This window comes from Agelaius phoeniceus, chromosome 5 (genome assembly GCF_051311805.1).
Source record: "Agelaius phoeniceus isolate bAgePho1 chromosome 5, bAgePho1.hap1, whole genome shotgun sequence".
Lineage (NCBI taxonomy): Eukaryota > Metazoa > Chordata > Aves > Passeriformes > Icteridae > Agelaius > Agelaius phoeniceus.
The window spans coordinates 58677066-58697757 of record NC_135269.1 but is presented as its reverse complement, the minus strand read 5'-3'; the positions used below and the strand labels follow the sequence as shown (position 1 = coordinate 58697757).

At 41.0% G+C, this 20692-nt stretch overlaps 1 protein-coding gene across 1 annotated transcript; it reads right to left on the bottom strand.

The window, feature by feature from the left end:
* Nucleotides 1–8494: 8494 nt before the first annotated feature.
* REDIC1 (regulator of DNA class I crossover intermediates 1) lies at nt 8495–19928 on the bottom strand. The gene is made up of 11 exons (XM_054631275.2): nt 19826–19928; nt 18402–18534; nt 17836–17902; nt 17167–17370; nt 15138–15244; nt 12095–12618; nt 11782–11854; nt 11059–11119; nt 10439–10499; nt 9650–9732; nt 8495–9079 (listed from the first exon to the last, which is right to left on the bottom strand). Exons 1-11 carry the CDS (start codon nt 19926–19928, stop codon nt 8495–8497), a joined length of 2001 nt encoding a protein of 666 aa, XP_054487250.2.
* Between the last annotated feature and the right edge of the window lie 764 nt (nt 19929–20692).

The following is a 20692-nucleotide window of genomic DNA, read 5'->3' as shown; positions in this document are numbered from 1 at the left end:
TTTTTGTCAAGGTTTCATTTGTTTGAGTATTCAGGTCACCTTTTAGAGTGGCAGCTTCACATTGCTCAGCAAAATGAGCTCAGATAGGCCATGGGTTTGCCTGAAATAAGGGAAGGGTAAGATTAGCTGTGGATATGATCTTAATATGATGTTTTTCAAATCAGAGAATGGTTCTGTGACACCAGGTCTGTCCCTTCCTTTCTGGAGGATTTGTGTGAAGAGCTGAATGCAGATATGCAGAGCTACCAACTGTCCCAATGTCCCACCGTGGGTTTGCAATGTCCTCTGCCCAAGCAGACTCGTTTCCTTACAGCAATTTCCACTGTCAGACTTGATTATGGACTGGGAAAAGAGCAGCAGTTGCTGCTTTCTAATGGTGAACTGTCCTAATTCTGTGTGTTTTATTAAGAAAATTGCTGGAATCAGTTTGATGGCTAAAAAAAGCAGCATGACCGTGACTGTGCTGTGCTGGGGCTGCCCTGGCTGCACTCCCCAGTGTGACACAGGAATTGCACCCACGAGAACAAATGGAAGATGGTTCTGTTCCATCCACCCAGCACAGGTCCCACAGCTGAATCCTGGTGAGATCCAGAGCTGGCTCTGACAGAGCTGTAGCCCTTTGGTCCAGGATGCAGAGAGATCACAGCCAGTGGGGAGAAGCTGGCAGTGGGAGACTGCTTGGCAATCCTGTATCTGTGGCCGTGCATATCTGCATGTGGGGAGCCAGGCAGCTCAGCACTGTGACTGACAGCTTCTCTTTCTAGGTTTCTGGCTGATGGTGCTTATAAAGGTGATGAGTGACTGCAGTTCATATTACTTGTCACCAAAACTACATGGCAGCTTTGTGGGATAATGAAAATCTGGTGGCTCTGCTGTTAAGCACTCAATTTTTTTGCCTTCTGCCATTTGTCTATGCTCCAGCTACTATTACAAAACAACTACTGATGGATTGATTTTTGCCAAATGCATTCTCCCTTGTGTAGAACTGAACTGCAGGCAGTTACAGTAGTTGCTCCAAATCTTTGTGAGCATTTTCAGGATCAGGACTGGGTGATGCTCCATCTGAACTGAAGTCACCCTTAGAGTGCTGTGTGGCCTTTGCTTTGTGCAAGGCACTAAGTGCTTCTTTCAAGGCTTCTACAGTTTGGGGGAGGTAAGTGGGGAACTTAAAGGTAAGCTTAAAAAAAAAGTCCCTCTTCTCTGATCCCAGTGGTCACCTGGGCTGGTTGAAGGGACCTGCTGCCAGTTGTCCCCTGAGCTGGTGTCCCTCCAGTTCACCCCTCACCCCCACAGAGCTCCCTGCACAAACATACTTGGGTGCTTCAGCTCATACAGTTTCACTTCCACTTGACCCAAAATGATTGACATCTCAGCTCTTCTCCTGATGGACAGTCTAATGCATTCAGCCCATCGAGCAACCAGCTGAGCTCTGTGGAAACCAGACACACACACTGGCATCAGCACTTCCACAGTCTCATCCTGGGGCTGTTTGTTAGCTGGTCTCCAGGGCAGGTTCTCACTCCCTTGTTTACATGTGTTACCTACCCCATACCTGCATGTGTGTGTGTGATTGAGAAGGTCTGCATAGTCCAGAAGCTTAGAAAGCTTTTGCTTTTTGAGAGTTAACTGCAGAACTACCAGGAATATTTTCTGCATGTCGATTTTGACAAAAAAATCTGGAGGGCTGTGTGAGTTTAATTTGGTTGGATACTTTTATAGGAGATGTTGTGATCTGGGTTTCAGGAGGATACAAGGATCCATCTGTTTTTCTGATGTATGAAACCTTTGCCTTAGCCAGCACACTCTGATTTTGGGGGCTGTGATATCCCACGAAAGCTCAGATAGAATCCTTAATGCCAAACAGAAAAGCAGGGGTCATACACAGAGCAGTGAGATGTATTGTGTGAAGGAAGAAAGAGAAGCACACATCCAAAATGACCTGTGCACAGTCTTGTAACACATCAACACCAGCACCACACAGGGGGGACTGAGGTGCCTTTTATTGCAGGTAGAAAATGGCAGGGAAATTAAAGGCTTCCAAAGCAGCCCTGTTCTGTGAATCATTCTTCCACAGATCCTTCCCAAGAACGTACAGATCCTTACAAAGATGCAGGAGTTATGCTCAGTTCAGGAGTGTAGAAGCTGCAGTGCACTGATGCCAAGGGAGAACATCCCTTGAGGGGACTCAGGTGTGAGAAGGGAAAACAAAGGCCCTCCCACTTTCACAAAAGCAGTGAATCACTGCAGTGTCCATCCCCATTGGAAAGAGAGCTACTTACAAATCAGTAAAGGTGGATAAAGGGGCTGGAGAGGTGGGGAAGATCCATGCCTGAAGGAGCAGTGAGAGTTTGGGGGCCCATCAGGGAGGTGGTGTGAGATACATGAGCAGTTTGAGGGCAGAGGGGGCTGGATTAGCCAAACTTCATAATCAAGGTGATATTTGGAATTGAGAGTGGATCAGGTTGCCACGGCAACATGAGCAGGAAAAACACAAAGCAAATCCTGAGCAGAGGCTGGGGGAAGGAAGGGCATAAGGTGTGGAGGATGGTTAGTGAAGTGTGAGTATGGGGACATAGTGCCCATAGTGTCTCTGCCACACCACTGCATGATGTCAGGGGACAGTGTCAAGCTGTCCTGGGTAGAGGGGGGCAAAGTCAGAAGGCAGCACTGGGCTGAGGATGCAGCTGATTCAGGATCTAAATCTCTCTCTAAAAAACAGAGGTTTTTTTCCCAGAACTCAGATTCATAGGCTTAGTCTTCAATTTTTAATTTTTTTTTTACACTTCTTGAGTGCTGGAGTGCACTTTTTAAATTGTCTAATCTATCAAAACTGCATATATAGAGAGAATTATTCCCCATTTCTATGGCCAGCTCTCTGTTCTCTGCTGTTCTCACCAGTTTGTGCATGGTGACAAGGCACAGGAGCAGAGTGAGCCAAGCCCTGCTCTGCTGGCACATCCTGCCCTTCTCCTTAACATGTGGCATTTTCAGCCTCCCCAGTCCTGCAGCTTTTCCTTCTCAAAACCATCTCCACAGCTGAGGCTGCTGAGACCCTGTGTCCCCATCCAGCTGTCACCAAATCCCACATACACATTTTCCACCTGAAGCCTTCACTCAGGGTCACTCAGCAGAGCTGTAGCTGCAAAGGGGCCGTTGGCAGTCACACAAGGAGCTGTCCTGCAAGTGCCAGATGACTTCTCCGTCCCTAAAGTGGCACTTGTGGCCTGCAGCAGGTGGCCAGGTCCCCACTGGGAAGTGGTGCCTTGGAATAAGCATTGCCATGAAATTGGTACTTGTTCTAATATATTCATGGGGAGATGGCATCAAAACTGTCTGGCTGCTCCCAGTGAGCTCCTTCATTGTCAGGATGTCTGGTCAGTGTGCCCTGTCACTGGTTTGTCACAAGATGTGACTGCAGTCAGTCAGTCTCATGCTGTATGGCTTCTCCTGTGCTTTCCCTGGTGTTTAAGGTACCCATAACCTGCAGGTTGGCTGAGGGGGCTGAGGGAGAGGTAGATGCCCCACACAGCTTTGGAACTAAGCTGGAGCTGCTGTCCCCACTGCTCTCCTCTCATGGGCCACTAAAAATGATGGGAAAAAAGTCAAGAGCAAGCAAAGTTTTTGTAAGCTGGGAGAAGGCTAACTGCCACCCCCAGCCTGGTACCAGATGAGATACTTTTTGTATTCTCTCTATGTCAAGCTTCCTTTGGCTGGTGGGATTCACAGGGATACACTGGGGACCCTCACAGTCCCTGGTGGGGGAGTGATGAGTGCCCATAGTTAGTGCAGCCCAAGGCTGCAGGGCTGCTGAAGGAGCTCTGTGGCTGTGCACTCAAGGATGAGCTGGTGTTGGGTGAAACACTGCTGCTCTTCATTGCTGCACAGAAATGTGGGTGAGGAGAGGCAAGAGAGGCAGGGGCTGTGCTCTAAGGAGGTGGAGCAGGGCAGGGATGGCAGCAGCAGCACCCAGCCTCCCTCCCCATACACCTACAGCTCCCCCTCCTCCAGCCCCAGGCCCCTGCCCTGCTCTCAGCACAGGGAGGAAGTGGCTCAGGCAGGGCTGCCTCCATCAGCAGCAGCTGCTGAGAGCAGGCACAGCTTCCCTGGAGCCCCTTCCTGGCAGGGCTGATTCCCCAGCCCCAGCCTGGGTGTGTGTGATAGCAGCTGGCCGTGGCCCCAAGTACCCTGCTCCAGCTGGCCCTGCTGTCAGTGGGGCTTGCACTGGGCAAGCTTGGAGATCCCTGCCAGTTTCAGCTGGTTTGGGGTTCTCCAGAAATTAATTTGTTTGCATGGAGTGCAGCTTCTCTGGGGAGCAAAGCTCCTTACAGATCTCCTGTTTCTCAATAATGACTCCAGCCCAGGAAATGAAATAAATCTTCTGTAGTAAGAAAGATTGGTCTGTCCTGTGATCAGCCACAGCTCTGGGTCAGGCCAGCACCCATGTGCTGAGTGTGACACTGGCAGTAAATCACAGCACTCTCTCTGCAAATGGGCACAGATAAATGGTTCATTTGGACATGTTTTCTTTCAGCTCTGTTAAACAATTCAACAGGCCTCTTTCAGCCTCCTGCCTTATCTTGACTCTCTCACTCTCCACCCCTCTGTGTTTAGGCTCCAGATCCCCCATCCCCTCCCACAGAGCAGGTGTACCAGCACCCTCTGCAGCTCTGTGCTGTGTGGGAGCTCACCAGGAGCTGCTCCTGTCACCTTGCACACCCAGAGGGCTGTGGCACCAGAGCAAGCACCATCAGGGTGTGCAGTCACTGCAGAATGCTTGGAGAGGGGGACACGTTCAGCATTCAGCTCAGAGAGTCAGGAGACCTGGCTGGAGCTCCCCATCACCAGCCCTGGAGAAGCAAGCTCTGGTTTGGGTGACTGGGATTGTCACCTCTAACCTCTGAGAGGCTGTCAGGAGAACAGGCTGAAGAAGCATTGCAGAAAGGTCATTGACTTTCATGAGGACAGAGAAGGCACTGAATGCAGAGAGTTAAATGTTTTTTCCAGGAAACCTCATCCTCCCTCAATTTGCTATCTGTTAAAACCCTTGAAAAGCCAATTCAGTTTCTACTAGAGAAATAATTACTTGTATGAAGACTTAAGCCTCTCATTTCCTATAATGATAATCCTTCATGAAAATGAAATAAGAATTTCTACGTTTGTGGAGGCTCTTGGCAGAACATCCAGCAACAAACTGGTCCATTAATGACCAAACTTCTCTTGGTGCTTGCCCAGAAAATCTTACCTTGCAGGTTACTGTCATTAGAGCTGATTTTGGAGGGAAATTAAGTTATGAGCTGTATATTAAAACTGATTCTGACTGAAACTTATGGTAGTATTTTCAGTGAGAGCCTTTCCATCTGTGTTTAGAAGTATTTGACTGCCACCAATAAGCTCCTGGGTTTTTGCTTAATTACAGGTACCCTTCTGTCCTTTTCCCCAACAAAATTCTACTTACAATTGATGCTTACCAAACAGTTAAAAACGTGCATTTCCATGGCCTCCCTGGAGGCTCAGCATGCTGCCAGGAAGAATGGCATGGATGAAACAGGGGTGCCTCTGCCTAAGCTATTGCCTCAGAGAAAGCTGGTGGGGCCTGAATGCATTTAGAGAGATGGAAATCATTACATTTAGTGACATGACAATCATTACATTTAGGTAGATGACAATCATTACTGCTGCTGAATTATCAGCTGAAGAAAGCACAGTTTGAGGTCACTACTTGCCATTAAACCAAACTCAGCTCTTCCCTGAAGTCACAAAATAATCAAGGGAAAGAAAGTACCCTAACAGAGGGGCAGACTGGTGCTGAGCTAAGGAGAAAGCACAAGTCTCTTTATTTGCAATAATAGTAATGCAACTACTTTAAAATACTTCTCTATTGGCTATAAAGAGCATGCAGCCTTATTTGTCATCATTGCCAGCACACAAACCACTACAAAGATAGTTTTCTTTCTTCTGATTGCTATGCAATTACAGGTAAAAATGGGAATGTAATTTGAATTTATATACTCTCATCCAAAGGCTTTGAAACATGATTATCTACAGTGTTTGATATCCCAAGTGGTGAATTATTGCATTATAGACATACATGCAGGTCTTATGTACAGTTAGTCAGAGGGTGAGTTTCTGGCACTGAGCAGTGGAATTTCAGTGCAGTCCAGGCTGAAACCTGGCTGGGACTGCACAGGTTGTGAGATTTTCTATATCAGTGGCTGGAGTGAAAATAAGTGATACCCACTGAGCGGCTTTTAACGATGATAAATATGAGGAATAACTTAATAAAGAACATTTGAAACCCCCCACACATACATCCATATGGTGCAACTGCCCCTCTTTTCCCACCTAAGTTCCAACCTGCCTTCTTTGTCCCTTAGATTCATAGGCACAGACTGGGAATATGTTGGCTCAGAGGCCAGCTCTGCAGATCTGGAGTATCTGCCTGAACGTGGGTAGCTCACTTCAGTGTAAAACTAACCACAGTTTAAAAGTCCCAGCAAACAATGCCACCATCAGAGAGAAACCAGGAGCAGAACTTCCACTGCAAGTTAATGGCAGTTCATCTCTGTCTGGGTCACCAGCACCTCTCTAACCCAGACACCAAAGAACTCTTTGGCCAATTTTACGTCTGCTGCAGTAATAAAACCCCTCTAAAGCATACAGTGCTGGAGCTTTTAGCTATTATGTGCCACAGTGTATTGCAGGCTGGCAGGCCAAGTGCCCTGGGGACACATCAGTTGTGGGGGAGGCTGGGAAGCTGGACAAACACCACTGGAAGGACTCACAGGTATGTACCAGGTGTGAGGGACTGTTGGGAAAGCAACATTCAAGCCAGCATGGGCCACTGCTGGTGTGGCACAATCTGAATTGACTTTGTCACACTGAGTGAAAATCTATGCTTTAGAAACCATGGCTAACAGCTGAGCTTTCAGAAAATCATAGCTGTTATTCAAATAAATTATATCTCCTGTGAAGAAGATGAATATTGCAGTTTAAAAAAAATGACTAGGGAGTTTGCTTTGACAACAAATTGAGGCAACCTAAAAAAGAAAATCTGCTTGTGTCAAGCCTTAGGAAGTGGGCAGTGAATTGGCTAAGTGATAGTTACATGGTTTAGAAGTCTGGCTGTGCAAACCACTTCCTATGTATGCAATTTATACATATAAAAGACAGTGCTATTTTCTTCCAAGTACAGAACAGTTCACTGAAATTTCTGAGCTGCTATTTTAAAAAACAGCACAGCCATAAACCTGCAAACTGTTGAGCAATGTAGACCTTCTTTTAAAAATGAGACTTAGCTTCAAAAAAAAAAAAAAACAAACCAGCAGCAAAACCAGCCACTTGTTTGATGATGAGAACAGAGACAAAGAATGGTGACAAGTCTCATCTAGGCTGGGTGACACTCACCCCTTCTACAAAGCATAGAAAAACCCCTGACCTGGTGGGAATAAGGGCAGGGAATCTTTTAACAGCAGACTCTAAGGGGAAAACACAACATAATAACCTTATAGAAGCAAATCTCCTGTTTAGGGGGCCTCCAGCACAGCTTTTTCCCAAGCCCAGTTTGTGAAGAAGAGGAGCCCTGCAAGCAGCCAGCTGGCCAATGCCAGCACAGGCATTTCTATATATACACATATTATATGTATATATATATGTGCACACACATACACAGAGTTAAGATAGAGAGATATCTATTTAGGAGTGAAGGTGTATGGATCTGTAGGATCTGCAAGGAGATGTTGGTAACAGACACCTTTACCAGGAACTTTTTAGAAGCCAAGAACATAACCTAGAAACAATATTATCAGAAACTTTTATTTGCTGTGATTTGTAGCTTCACAGAAATACTGAAAGGAAGATGCAAGTAGTTCAGATTTTCAGTTTGCAGACAGAATACAGAAACACATGACAGATTTTTTTAGATTAACAGCCATAAAATGAATGACTGGATCTGCTGCAGGATAAAAAAAGAGCATTTAAAATAATTTAATAAATTAGATATTTTTAAATTACATTCCATTCTATGTGTACAGATGTAAATTTTCTGTTGTTTCCTATTTTTGTGTTTAGTATGAACATATGACAAAGGCAAGTTTTTCTGTTAAAATGGGTGAGAATCAGACAATGGCTCTGAACTCAGAGCCACACTAAATATTTTTTGAAGTAGAACAACATCTTCCTATTACCTTAAAAGAAACATAGTCAATCAATTCTAAACTACAGAATCCTACAGATATATGGTGGGGAAAACTATAATTCCCAATGTTGTTATTTACTAGGCTATTGTTAAATCCTTTGTTAATAGTTGGATATCTATAGAAACCCATACTTTGAGATAGCAGTAGGTACAGAAACCCATAATTACTGATAGTTAAAGCAAACAAACAGTAAAAGTATCTTTTGCCTAACCATGCTAGAAAAATCAGAATATGCCAACTGAATGAAATACACTGAGAACAGGACAAAACTACTGTGTTCCTAACGTGCCATTATAGGATCACTGCTTCTCTCTCTCCTTCATTTTATCAATGTAGTTCAGCACCTCTAGAGTCCTCCCGCCAGGCAAACTCAGGTACTCGGCCTCAGCAGAGAAGGCGTCGGTCCCGGCCGCGCCGCCGGTGCCCGCGGGCTGCTGCCCGTCCCGCACTGGCCACTGCTGCTCTCCTGCCGGGCTGCGGGCAGCGGGGAGCGATCCCCCACAGCTGCACACCCTCAGGGTGCCACACTGGGTGCCCACGTCCACCTTCTCTACGGTCACAGAGCCCTCGGTCTGCGACCAAACATCGCACCTGGTGCTGCTACCGACATGCTCCCTCTTAAAGGTGTGGTGCGATGGGCCCTGAGACAGAGCTGGGTGGGTTCTATTTTCCTCCTCTGTGGCACAAAAATTGGAGTCTTTCTCCTGAAGATTGTTTGCTTCTTTACTAGCCAAAGTACTGCTGGGCTTCATACCCACACTTCGGGTGTGAGAGCTCTTGGGGGCCTCTCTGCTCACTGAGGCTGAGAACAGGTTGGCACCATGTGCCTTCAAGGGCTGTTCATTCAGATATTCCTTCTTTTTGGCTGTGTCTTCCTCTTCAGACTGCTTGAACAGAATTGTACAATTGTAACTGTTCAAATAGGTCAGTAACTAAGGACTAAAGTAATGACTTGTTAATAGCTAAGTGAAATAAACAGAAAGGCCAGAACTGTCTGCTTTTGGTTGTTTGTGGGTTGTTTTGTTCCTTTTCCAAGGACGGCTCTTGGTGAAGAGAAGGTGGCCAATGCAGACCTCCACTCTCCCACGCAATTTATAATCTCACACCATGGCATTTTTGTGTTCAAGAATGACTGAAAACACAGTGCATCAAATCATTCTGCTTTACAGGCATGTAATGTAAGGCAGCTATACATACAGGAAAAGCACAGAACATTGCTTAGCATCTTCCCACAGTCATGCAATATAATTCCACAAGGCCAGCCATTATCAAGAGAACAGACCACATGTCTGTCAAATTACTTATGAAAATTTACAGCTCATGATTTCTTCTCCTCATCAGACATGAAGTTACCTCGTACAAAACAAAACGAGATTCCAGATACATCCACCCTTAGGTGCACTCGGGCATAGAGAGATGAATAAAACCCTGCCAGCCCACAAGGATTTACTCACTGTGTCAGGACTAGAGCTCAAATAGCTCTCAGTCTGCCTTGGAGAGTAACTGTAAGACTGGCTGCTGAGTGGTGAGTCCACATCTTGAAAAATTAGATGAAAAAGAAAGAAAAGGTTACTCACAGAACAATCCCCAAAGATCCAACTCTCAAGTACAGCTTGTAGAATTAAACATTACTATTTCTGATGCAGGTTTAAGATACTGTTTAACAAACAAAATGTTAGCAAGGTCAATCTAGTTCTCAGCAACTCTTCTCAGGTCAACACACCTTAACAGAGGTTGTGAGATGGGGCCCCCAAAGCCTCAGCTGTGCTGTTAATCAGCAGCAGAACTGGGCTACCCAAAAAGAGGTGGGACTCTGGAGAGCAGAGTCTGCACAAGAGCACAGCAGACTCCATGTGCACACTGGAGTTACATATTTCTTTCTTGGAGGCCCTTGAGAGATCCTCTTCTCTGAAATGCAGCCAGCACCCTGACCCTACAGCTACTGAGTGAGCAGGAAGGATGTAGGATTACCTCACTTACTCCCCCTCCTTCTGTCCACACATGGAGTGACAGCATATAGTCTATTGGAAGAGAATAACTCTTCAAGGAAAAGCAAGCACAGCTAATTCTTAGTTACCTGGTAATGCTAGTTGTCTTTTTACAGTGCTGTGTGAATCAGAAATACAAGCCCTTATCAAATTTAACATCCTAAAAAGATCTTTCTCCCTGGCTTTAAAAGTAACTGTTTCAGTTTCACATGTAGAGAAAATATTTTTACATGATAATGTATAAATAATACTAACCCATCTCATGAAGATATGAACTCAGTCCAAACTTATACCCTTTCTCTTGTGCTGTGGTGAACTGTTAAAAATAATAAGGTATTAATAGTGAGGGTTCAGCTGGATCAGCATCTCAGGTTAAGAGAGGAACATTCAGTTTCTGTATTACATAAAGAGTCACTGCACCATACCACAAATTATCTTAAGAGGTACTTTTACCCCTGAGTAGTACCGTATGTAGCTTCTACAGGCTTCTACAGGCAAGACATCTGAAAAAATTTTTATCTGTATGCTGGCACAAAGCTCCTTTATAATACTGAAGCATCCTGCATATAATGTCTGGGCACTGCCTGCAGAATGTGACTGTAAGTGTTGATGGGTAACTTACCCAATGTCTTTCAGGCATCAGCCAAAGTGTGAATGAAACCATGTGAACTGTGGACCTGTCTGTCTGAACCACATCACTAGCAGCAGTTCTTTCTGAATTCCTCATATAAACCATGATGGAAAAGAAGCTTCCATGGTAGTTAATTCAGTGAAGCTATATTCAGTTTCTAACTGTTGTGGACAATCCTTCTCCACCTCAAATAAATCATGCAAACAGAGGGTTTGACAAAAAAAGACATCTTTTTAAAAGTTACCTCTTCAAACACAAAGACATGGTTCTGATTCCAGGCTGTTTCTTTCACAGACTTGTCATCACTGAGAAAGGCAAACACAAGTTCTCTGGTAAGTGATTTTTCCCCAGCATTTTTATTTTTTTTCTAAGTTAAATTCCTTACTGGTGACTTTTCAATTTTTACTTTGTCTTCAGTAACCATTAAATGCTTCCCACTACTGAGATCACTGGACTTATCTCTGAACCTGAGATTTAACACCAAGAATATGTTTTTCATAAACTTCATTTCTGTTGAAATGCAAAATGGAATTGAAGCAATAACAGAAGATAGTGCTGTTTTGTAAAATGGAAGGTACTATGTATCAGTCTTTGAAAAACAGGTCTTTAGAAAAACACAGAGGACTCACATAGCCCAGAGGAGACACCTACTTGCTCTGTAGCCAGTGGAATGAGACAGAGTATTTTAGAGGACAAGCCAGATCAACAGCTTAACTTCAGGATCTCCAAACTGCCCCATGAAGCAGTATTTCTGTCTTATTATGGGCAGATACACAGAGGCATAATGGCCTTTCCTGTGCATAGATTTATTCACATCTTACAGTACTATTTTCACTAAGAAAACCTGAGTCCTCAGCAATACTGTTTAGAATTTTGCCTTCTTGTGCTCTTAGCAGGATTTCTCCAATTCAGCAAAGTCTCTGCAGTTATCACTGGTTAATAGATTGGTAATTTCCATGACACTCACCTTGTTTTTCTTGAATAATTCTGCACATTCTCCTTTAAGATATTCTGCTGATCATGGTAATAAGCAAATGTCTCTAAAATTAAAAAAAAAAGTAAACCTTGATTTTGAAATGCAATAGAATAAATACAATTCATATAAAAGTTTCTGTCAAGATTTTAAAATCATTTAAATAGTGGGTTTTAAAATTATGTGACTGCATTCTGAAGATTCATGATGTTTTCAGTTGGGGCAGGTACATCTCTGGTTATAAGAACATATATCTTTAAAAGGAGAATAAAATCCAGAATACACGTCCTTAAAATATGACACGCACCAATTTTTTCAAGGTTTGCTCTTCTTTCTTTCTGTTCACAGGGCATGAAGTAGTGCTGTCCCTCATGACAGTTCTGCCGGTGTGTTTTATGAAGTGCACTTGTTTCCTTGTAGCTTGTACTTGACACATTATTACCTTTAAGGAAAACCTGTTCTGGAGCTGTGAAAATGCCTTCAAGGTGTCTGTCTGCAGAATCTTCTTTTGCATTGATTGCAGGATAAACCCTTCTAGAGTCACAAGAATAATTTCTGTTGGTAATTTGATTTCGAACATCAGGAACAGTGAAAAAAATGTCATTATTGCTTTGGTTAGAAAAAGGATTAAAATGCTTTGTGGAAGGATTATTATGGATTGGTTGACTCTCTTCTTCAAATAGTGCCAGAAAGGAACAACCACTTCCATCTTTCAATCCTGCAGTTTCTTTCACAACATCAAATACTGGTTCTTTTATTCCTTCACAGTTTTCTGATTCATTACTGGCTATTATCACTGGATTTTTCCTGGCAGAATTCATGCAGTCTGGCCTGGGGGTAGGCAATGAGGTATAACAGGGGTAGAAGAGAAAAAAACATTTTGCTGAGTGCACAGACAAGCAAAATACTGTTAACACAACACTTTATGATAATTTGATGATAAAAATATCAAAAACTTCACTGTTCATTACACTTGATTTTGTCCTAAATATACAGTATTTCAACTGAAAAAGTGTGTATTTTATTATGTTTTATATCTACTTTATGGTAATATTGATTTAAAAGGGGTCCTATTTCTAAATGTCTCCAAATATACAAAGCCATGGAGTACATCCTCCTGGACAGAGAATTGTGATTTATAAAATCAGCCACAGTATGTCACTGCTGCTCCACCAGCTGACCAAAGGCGGCCACGTTGGGGAGAAAAAGAGAAAGAGGAAAAGAGTTTCTTCCATTCATAAAAGTAGTTTGCTTAAGACTATATTTCTCTTCCATACTGAAAGCCCATAACAAGTGACTTTCATTTGTACTTGAAATCAGTAATCCTGATTCAGCACAGAATTTTTCTGTTCCACTGTCAGGAGGCCAGTCAGATATTTTGTTATGCCTCTACTTTCCTATCCCACTTCTGAAAGTAGTGGTTTTGAAGATTTTATCATGTGAGCACCATGGACATGAAAGCCATCATGCTTTCACTTACTTCACTTTTCACTTACTGGCTCTTAATCTAACATTTTCACTGTGTTTTTTTCCAGGATTGATCTGCTGACTGACTTTTCAGAAACTCTGAGCAAAAAGTTGAGATTCTTCTGAAGGACAGAGATCTGGCAAAAAAGGCCGATCAAAAAAAAACCACCTTTCTTTAAAACATTCTAAGCAAGGCTATCAATAGAATTTTGAACTGAAATGTAGTACAGAAAACTCTTACTGGAGAAAATGCCTGTGGTGTTTTGATCAGCAAATACTTGGAGCTGGATAAAGATTCTATGGAATTTGAATGAGAAACTAGTTTTCTCTAGTTACAGAAACTTCACCAGGACAGTTTTAGAAGGCTAAACACACTAGAGTTTATTTCAGAGGATTCTTGGATAGATCTACACGAGGAAGGTAAAACCATTTTGTGAAGCAATTCAGAGAGCCTTTCTCAACTCCAGCTGAATATTTTGTTATGCAAAATAAAATTGAGGAGTAGATGAGGAAATATGACATGAAAACATTTAATTAATATTTAATAACCTTGAGGTGCCACAGGTCTCAGAATTATGGACATTGATTACATCATTACATTAAACAACTGAATAAATTGACACCCTACTTTTCACATACAGTGGAAGAAACTCCCTTCACAGAAGAATTGTGATCTCTTGAGGTATAAGAATTTATAGCTACAATGGATGAAAACAAAATGAGGACAACACAAAGAAATGGATCTGAAGAGCAGTTGGAAAGGAAATGGTGTAAGTGACCCATGAATGGGTAGAAGATGAGAGGATGTGACATAAGCAGATGAGTGCAGGCCTGATGACTGGTGGAGAAAGGAGAGATGTAGGTGAGGTGAGGTAAGGTTATACAGGGCTCAGTGTAAATATATTAATTGGGAATTCACTCAGATGTGCAGCAAGGTGAATACTGTGCTAATTTTAGGTTTTGCTGGAGAAAGTGAGGAGAAGCCACTAGAAGAGTGGAAGTTAAAGGGGCTGATGTGTTTAGTTTTTATTTGACCAGTGATTTTATGGGTCACTTGACTCCCCACGCAAACAGCCTGCAGGCCCTTCAGGAACAGCAAAATACTGTATGGCCTTTTTATGTCTCTATCCAGCCTAAGCTAGAGTTGGACAGGAACTTTCAACCATATGACAGACTTATGGAATAGAAGGAATAAAGTAAGATTAGCTATGTAAGACCTCTAGGTCCAAGGGAGAGCCGCTGGAAAAAAATTAAATAAAATGTTCATTACAAATGAGTCTGGCCCTAAATCATCTGTGATTTGAAAGATTTTTAATCAGCACATACAAAAAGAAATATATTCTCAATTTCTATCCATTCTTTTAAAAACAAAGTGTATAGTCTCATAGAAGTATTATTGAATCAATTATAGGGAAAAAAGAAAGCTATAGTAGGATCACATGAAAGAGAAGGAAAGAAAATGCTTTGTTCCTGGAACCCCTAGCATAAATAATGCAGGTGCAGATGCTCAATTGCTACTGCATCAAGATTGTCAGAAAAGCACTTGCAACACTGCCCTGAACTAATAACCCCTGGGGCAGCTTTCCCCTCCTCGTAGCTTCTTAGTAAATCTGCGCTATCATTCAAGGTGAATTCAGCAACACTATCATGTCTGTGACTTTGCAAAAAATAGATCATGGTTCCAAGTGCCTACCCAAAATTCAGATTTTACTGCCTTTCAGCAGATTTAAATAGCTTTGTTTAGTATTTCCATTTGATTTCAATTTTTATTTGAAAAACAGTCAGTGAAAAAAACAAATAGCAATAAGGTTTTGATTATTTTAGTATTCTTCTTAATTAAACTTGACCCTTACTTTCCTCATTAATGTAAAATCACTGCCTACCTATCAAATGGCTTGAACAGCTCCTGAGACACTGTATCAGACTTCCTGAAAATGCACTGGCTTGGAGGGTTTGTATTCCAAGGGTCTCGATCAAAGCTGTTACCTGGCTGAGAAAACAGTAGAAGCTGTCAAACTGGGAATGTACATAATTGTTACAGTCTTTAAAAGTTTCAGCTTGGGTTTGCAAACAACACACATATTTTCCCACTATTCTTTATATCTTTACAGCAGAAGCCCAAACCTCCTTACAGACCAACTGTTTCCAAACAAACTTTAGCCAACAGATAACTACTTTAAGCATGACAGTAACAGACAGTTTTTTCTCATCCTATTGTCCATTCCTCTGGTTCATAGCCACCCATTTTGGCTACTAGAATCCCATGGGAAACTTTGCCAAAAGCCTTCCTAAAGTCAAGGTAAATAATGCCTGCTCTTCTCTCTAATTCCCAGAGCTACTAATTCCATCACAGAAAGCAATTGGGTCCACCAGGCAGAGTCCACCTTGCAAAATCTGATGGCTGTTTGCAGACACCTTCTTGTTCCTCATGTACCTTGGAATTGCCTCTGGGAGCTTAGCTCCTTAATCCTTCCAGGGACAGAGGGGAGATGATGCTTCCCCAGATCATGCCTACATTTTTGCAGGTGGACATAACATTTGTGTATTTCTTCTCACTGGGAAGCTTCTCTGCTCACCCCAGCCTTACAAGGGTGATAAATATGTGCCTTGCAGTGATGTCATCCAACACCCTGAATATACTAGGCTGGACTCTGTCCAGTCTCATATATTTCTTTATGTGAAGTTACAATGGATTCTCTAACTTGTTCCTTCCCTACTGGTTCATTCAACTCCCCCCAACTCCTGACTGCATTTTAAGATGAGCCAGAGAGCAGATTTTGTCTGAAAAATTTGAAGCAAAGTAGTCTTTGAGTACTTCATGCTTTTCCATGTAATCTTTCACTAGGTCTCAACTCTATTTAGCAGTGGACAGCATTTTCCTTGCTTTCCTTTCTTTGATGACACACCTACAGAAGTCCTCCTTGCTGTTCTTCTCACCCATTTTGATTCTCAGCTCTGGCCATCCTAATGCCACCCCTCCCAGCTGAGGGGATGCTTCTGTCTTCTTCCTGCCTTGCCCATCCCTCCTGGCACTCTTCCTCTTTGCATTTGACCTCCATCAGGGATTCCCTGATTCTGCCAAACTGGCCTCCAGAATTGAATCATTCTCTTGCACATAGCAGTGGACAAAACATAGTTGTGTTTTGAAAACATATTTCTCAGGCTTCTTTGTTCTTCAGGTCAGCTTCCTGTGAGTTTTGGATTACTCATGCCCTGAACAACCCATCATCTCCCCTTCTGAAATTCCTCAAGCATTTCTTCCTCACTTACCTCAAAACTTCAAAATATCATTGGTGAAACACATATTTTTTTTTATTATTTCCAATGACTAATATATTTGCTAAAAATAAAGCATATTATATTTGCTATCACTTTTCTAAGGATGATTCTTTTAAGAATCACAAAGTTAACAGATAAAATAGTAATATGCATCAGAACAAATAACTTTCAACTGTTTCTTAAAAGTAAAGAGTTAAACAGCAGAGTACTGAAAATACTGTAAGAACTATGTTAATCACTGAGACATTAAAAGATAAAAAATTAGGTAATGGGATCACCTGGGATCATGCAACACCCAGTTACACTAACTGTATGTTTAGGAAAGCTGTATTTCTAGCTGTAATATATTTCAGATTTCTTTAACCAAATTTACAAGCCAGAAGCAAAAGAAAGCCACCAGTATGTGACTAATTCTCTCTCTGCAGATATCAGCAACACTGAGAGTTCAGTGAACAAAAGCTTGAGTTGAGCTTATTTCAGAACAATAAAATAAATATACAGAATATTCATTGCCACCAGCCTACAAAAAATGTTGATCAATCATAATTACCATCACTGTTACACTAGTTTTACACACCAAATAAATGAAAGTTAGTTTAAAGTGATTCCATGGAAGTAAAACATTAACCAAACCTGGTTTTGCAGCTTTTTTTCATAGATCTGTTCCCAAACGTTGCCCATTAGTTTTGTGTTGAAATTTTCTTCTGAAAGCTGTGTACAGTAAGGGAACTGAAAAATAGAGGAGGGCAATGGACAAGCACTAAAAACTCTTGCCAAGTTGTCTTCGTTTTCTGTACTAGAATCAACATAGCCTAATTCCATTACTTGTGGAATGAGCTGGACAAAACACAACAAAGATATATTTTATTTAGCTAAAACTGTTTTGACTTAAGCATAAAGTTCAAAGTAATCAAGCTATTCTGTATCTTTTACATCTCTGCACATAAACCACAAAGAAGAGAAAATTTTCTATATTCTGATATAGAATATAGAATTTCTATATTCTGACTTTTCACTAAAAATTTAAGGCAATAAGGGCTTATTTCAGGGAAGCATGTAAGTAATTACTTAATCTGAAGCATGCACACAAATGCTATCCTGAGGAGAGATGGATATATATTCAGCTTTTTTTCAAGAAATATATAGGCAGCATGAAAATAATTTATCCATATATTCTTAAAGAGAAAGAAGACTTCTTGTGTTTCAGTATCCATGAGATTTGTCCACTCTTTGAAAAATCACTTAAAAATACAGTAATTACTGCACATACTTAGTCTTATATCATAAGGACAATTAACTTACCTTATGCTGGTATTTAACTTTTTCTGAGAGATGTTGTCTTCTGCTTTCCAATACTTGCTTTTGTAACCTTGTAAAATGAATAAAAACAGCCTATGAAATACAAGATCAAAACGATTAAAATATTCTGAGTATTAATTTCAGAATAACTTAGAAATATTATCCCACACATCTTAAAACAGCCTGATTGTTAGGCAGTTGTGAGCAGCCTGTCTGTGAATTGGTCACTTTAGGGTGTCCAAAGCTGGATGGGAAAACAGTGTAAGTGCATAATGCTGTTTGAATAACCTGCTCCTTGAGATAAACTTAATGTAAGTACCTGACATGAGTACAGATACTTAAGCAGTTTTAAAAAAATCTCTCACCTTCATGTGCAGTTTTTAATTCAGAATTTATTAATTACTCTCTCACAGTAAGAGTATCACTGGAATGACAGGAGTGGTTGTAAAACTTCCCTGTTTACAATGGTATGTCTATGTTTCCTTGATACCTCAAATGTTAAGACTATAATGAAATACCTCTCCCAGAACCTCACTATTGCATAACTATTGCCTATTTTATACAAGTACCTGCTCTGGAGATCATCTAAGTTTGACTTGTGTTGTGTACGTAGGGGTGACATGGGAAGCTCTAAGTTATGCCTCCTGATGGGTTTTTTTTCATCTTCAGTGATATCAATGTGGACTGGCTTCTTCATGCTCTCTGCAATGAATGTATTTGTTATGTCAGTACTGGGCTTGGAGAAAGTTCAGAGGTTCCTGAATTTTCATTAGAGTACAAAAGCTGTTGTTTTATATTTCTTAGTCCATTTAAAGCCATATTTGTTTCTTTCTTTGCTACTAACAATACAAAAACTCTATTCTAAATGGCACAATAGTATAAATTATTGAGTCAGCCACTGTGTGTGTTGCCTTCCTCAGTCACCTTCTACTCTTCTGAGCACAGGACAAAAACATTCCATAATCTGGTTTATGAATATGTCACAGATGACAAGAATCATACAATCACAGAATCATTTAGGTTGAAGAAGACCTTTAAGATCATCGAATTCAGCCATTAAATCTGCACTGCCAAGTCCACCATTAAATCATATCCTTAAGTTCCACATCTACATTTAAAGAGCTAGGACTCAAGTTTTAGTGATGTTTCTCAAGAAGTTTAATAATGGATTTTAAGAAAGATAGTCTGGGTAGAACTGACAAGACTATTCCAAATGCCTCCAAAGTTATGAAAAAGGAAATGGATGGGAAATGGACCCACTCAACAGCAAAGAAGAAAATAAATGAATGTGGGGTAAAATTAATGAATAGAATGGGGAAGGTAATAAGTGTGTGTAGTGGTTTAGGAACAGTATTCTTCAATTTAGTGTTCCCACAGAAACACTTCAAAACATGTGCTGCTTGCTCCCTCTCCCTTCTCCCTCCTTTCCATCTCCCTCTCCCTTTCCTTCTCCCTCTCCCCATCACTCTGCAGAGGACAGAGAGGAGAATTGGAAGCACAAAAGGTAAAGATCATGGGCTGAGATAAAAATTTACTGGAAGCAGCAATGAAACAAGAAATTCTATTAATAACAGAGTGATGATTCACAGGCAGGTGCTCACCACAGGGAGCACAACATTCCCTGGCCACTCACTGCCCCACTGGATGGGACTTCTTCCCCAGTGTATGATGTGAGGAGGTGTAGAGCCACCTCAGAGTCCTGGCCATGCCTGTCCTGGCTACTGCAAATATTTACCCTGGCCTGGCTTGGAACCAGGACACTGCACAAGGCTGTAAAGGTGAAGTAGGCAGGAGCCAAGGTTGTTTGATTCCTCTTATACCTGGACTTAATTTATTCAGTCATGATTTTTGTATTAACATAAAATTTTTTACTTTAAAAATAAAGCAATGTTTACTTGAGGGTTAAGTTGTAAATGGAAGAACAAGAACTAAAATAACAGCAGTAATAGTTAAGAATAACTAATTCTGATGTGTCAGAATATCCAAAACTCACCAGTGTTTTCTTTTTTGGTTGATATCTGGTTAACCACATATAGATTAAGAAGATCCAAACTGACTGCTGAACTTTTAGGAGACGATACTTCCAGGAGCTTCATTTTTGACTTAAGTTTCTTTCTTTCAAAGTATTCCTTAATTTTTTAAAGGAGAGAATAACTTTTTGACAGAAGCTTCAACCATGCATTACCAGTATAGGCAATTATTTTGAAACTAGCAAGCAAGACCAAACTATTCCTAATATAAAAGCACACAGTTAAGTATCTCTGAATTCTCATGCCCTGTTTGCTCTTACTTTATTTTTATTGCCATGAAAAAGAATGCAAATATAATTTGGTCATATTCAAAATAAATCATTGTTATCTTGATGCCAAAAATGTAGTCCTTAAATGCTCATTTCTCAAACTTTGTGTACAACCACTAAAAATATTTCTTAAAATAAAAGATACCAAATGTGGCAAGAACTAAGTCCTAAAAAAATTTAAAGGGTCTTTTCAGGAAGCATGTAAGATAAGCAAGATTAAGTACACCAGATGTGCCATCTATAATGACACAAAGAGTTTATTGTTCTCCAAATTTCTCTCTTGACAAAGAAAATAGCTTTTTGACAAAAAAAAAAAAAAGAAAAGAAGAGGAAAAAGTAAAAAAGAAAAATCTCTAAGATTAGGAATTCAGAAAGAATTTTTATTACAAGGAATAAAAAGAGATATGACTGACACTTTGAATTTATCGGGACAATAATATAGGAAATAAACATCTCTATTTTGCAGAGACTATTAATAACCATCCTAAAATCATTAATTACAGCAGATGAATAAATAAACCCAGTAAGATTTTTTTCTAAACAAAATACAGATATTGAAAA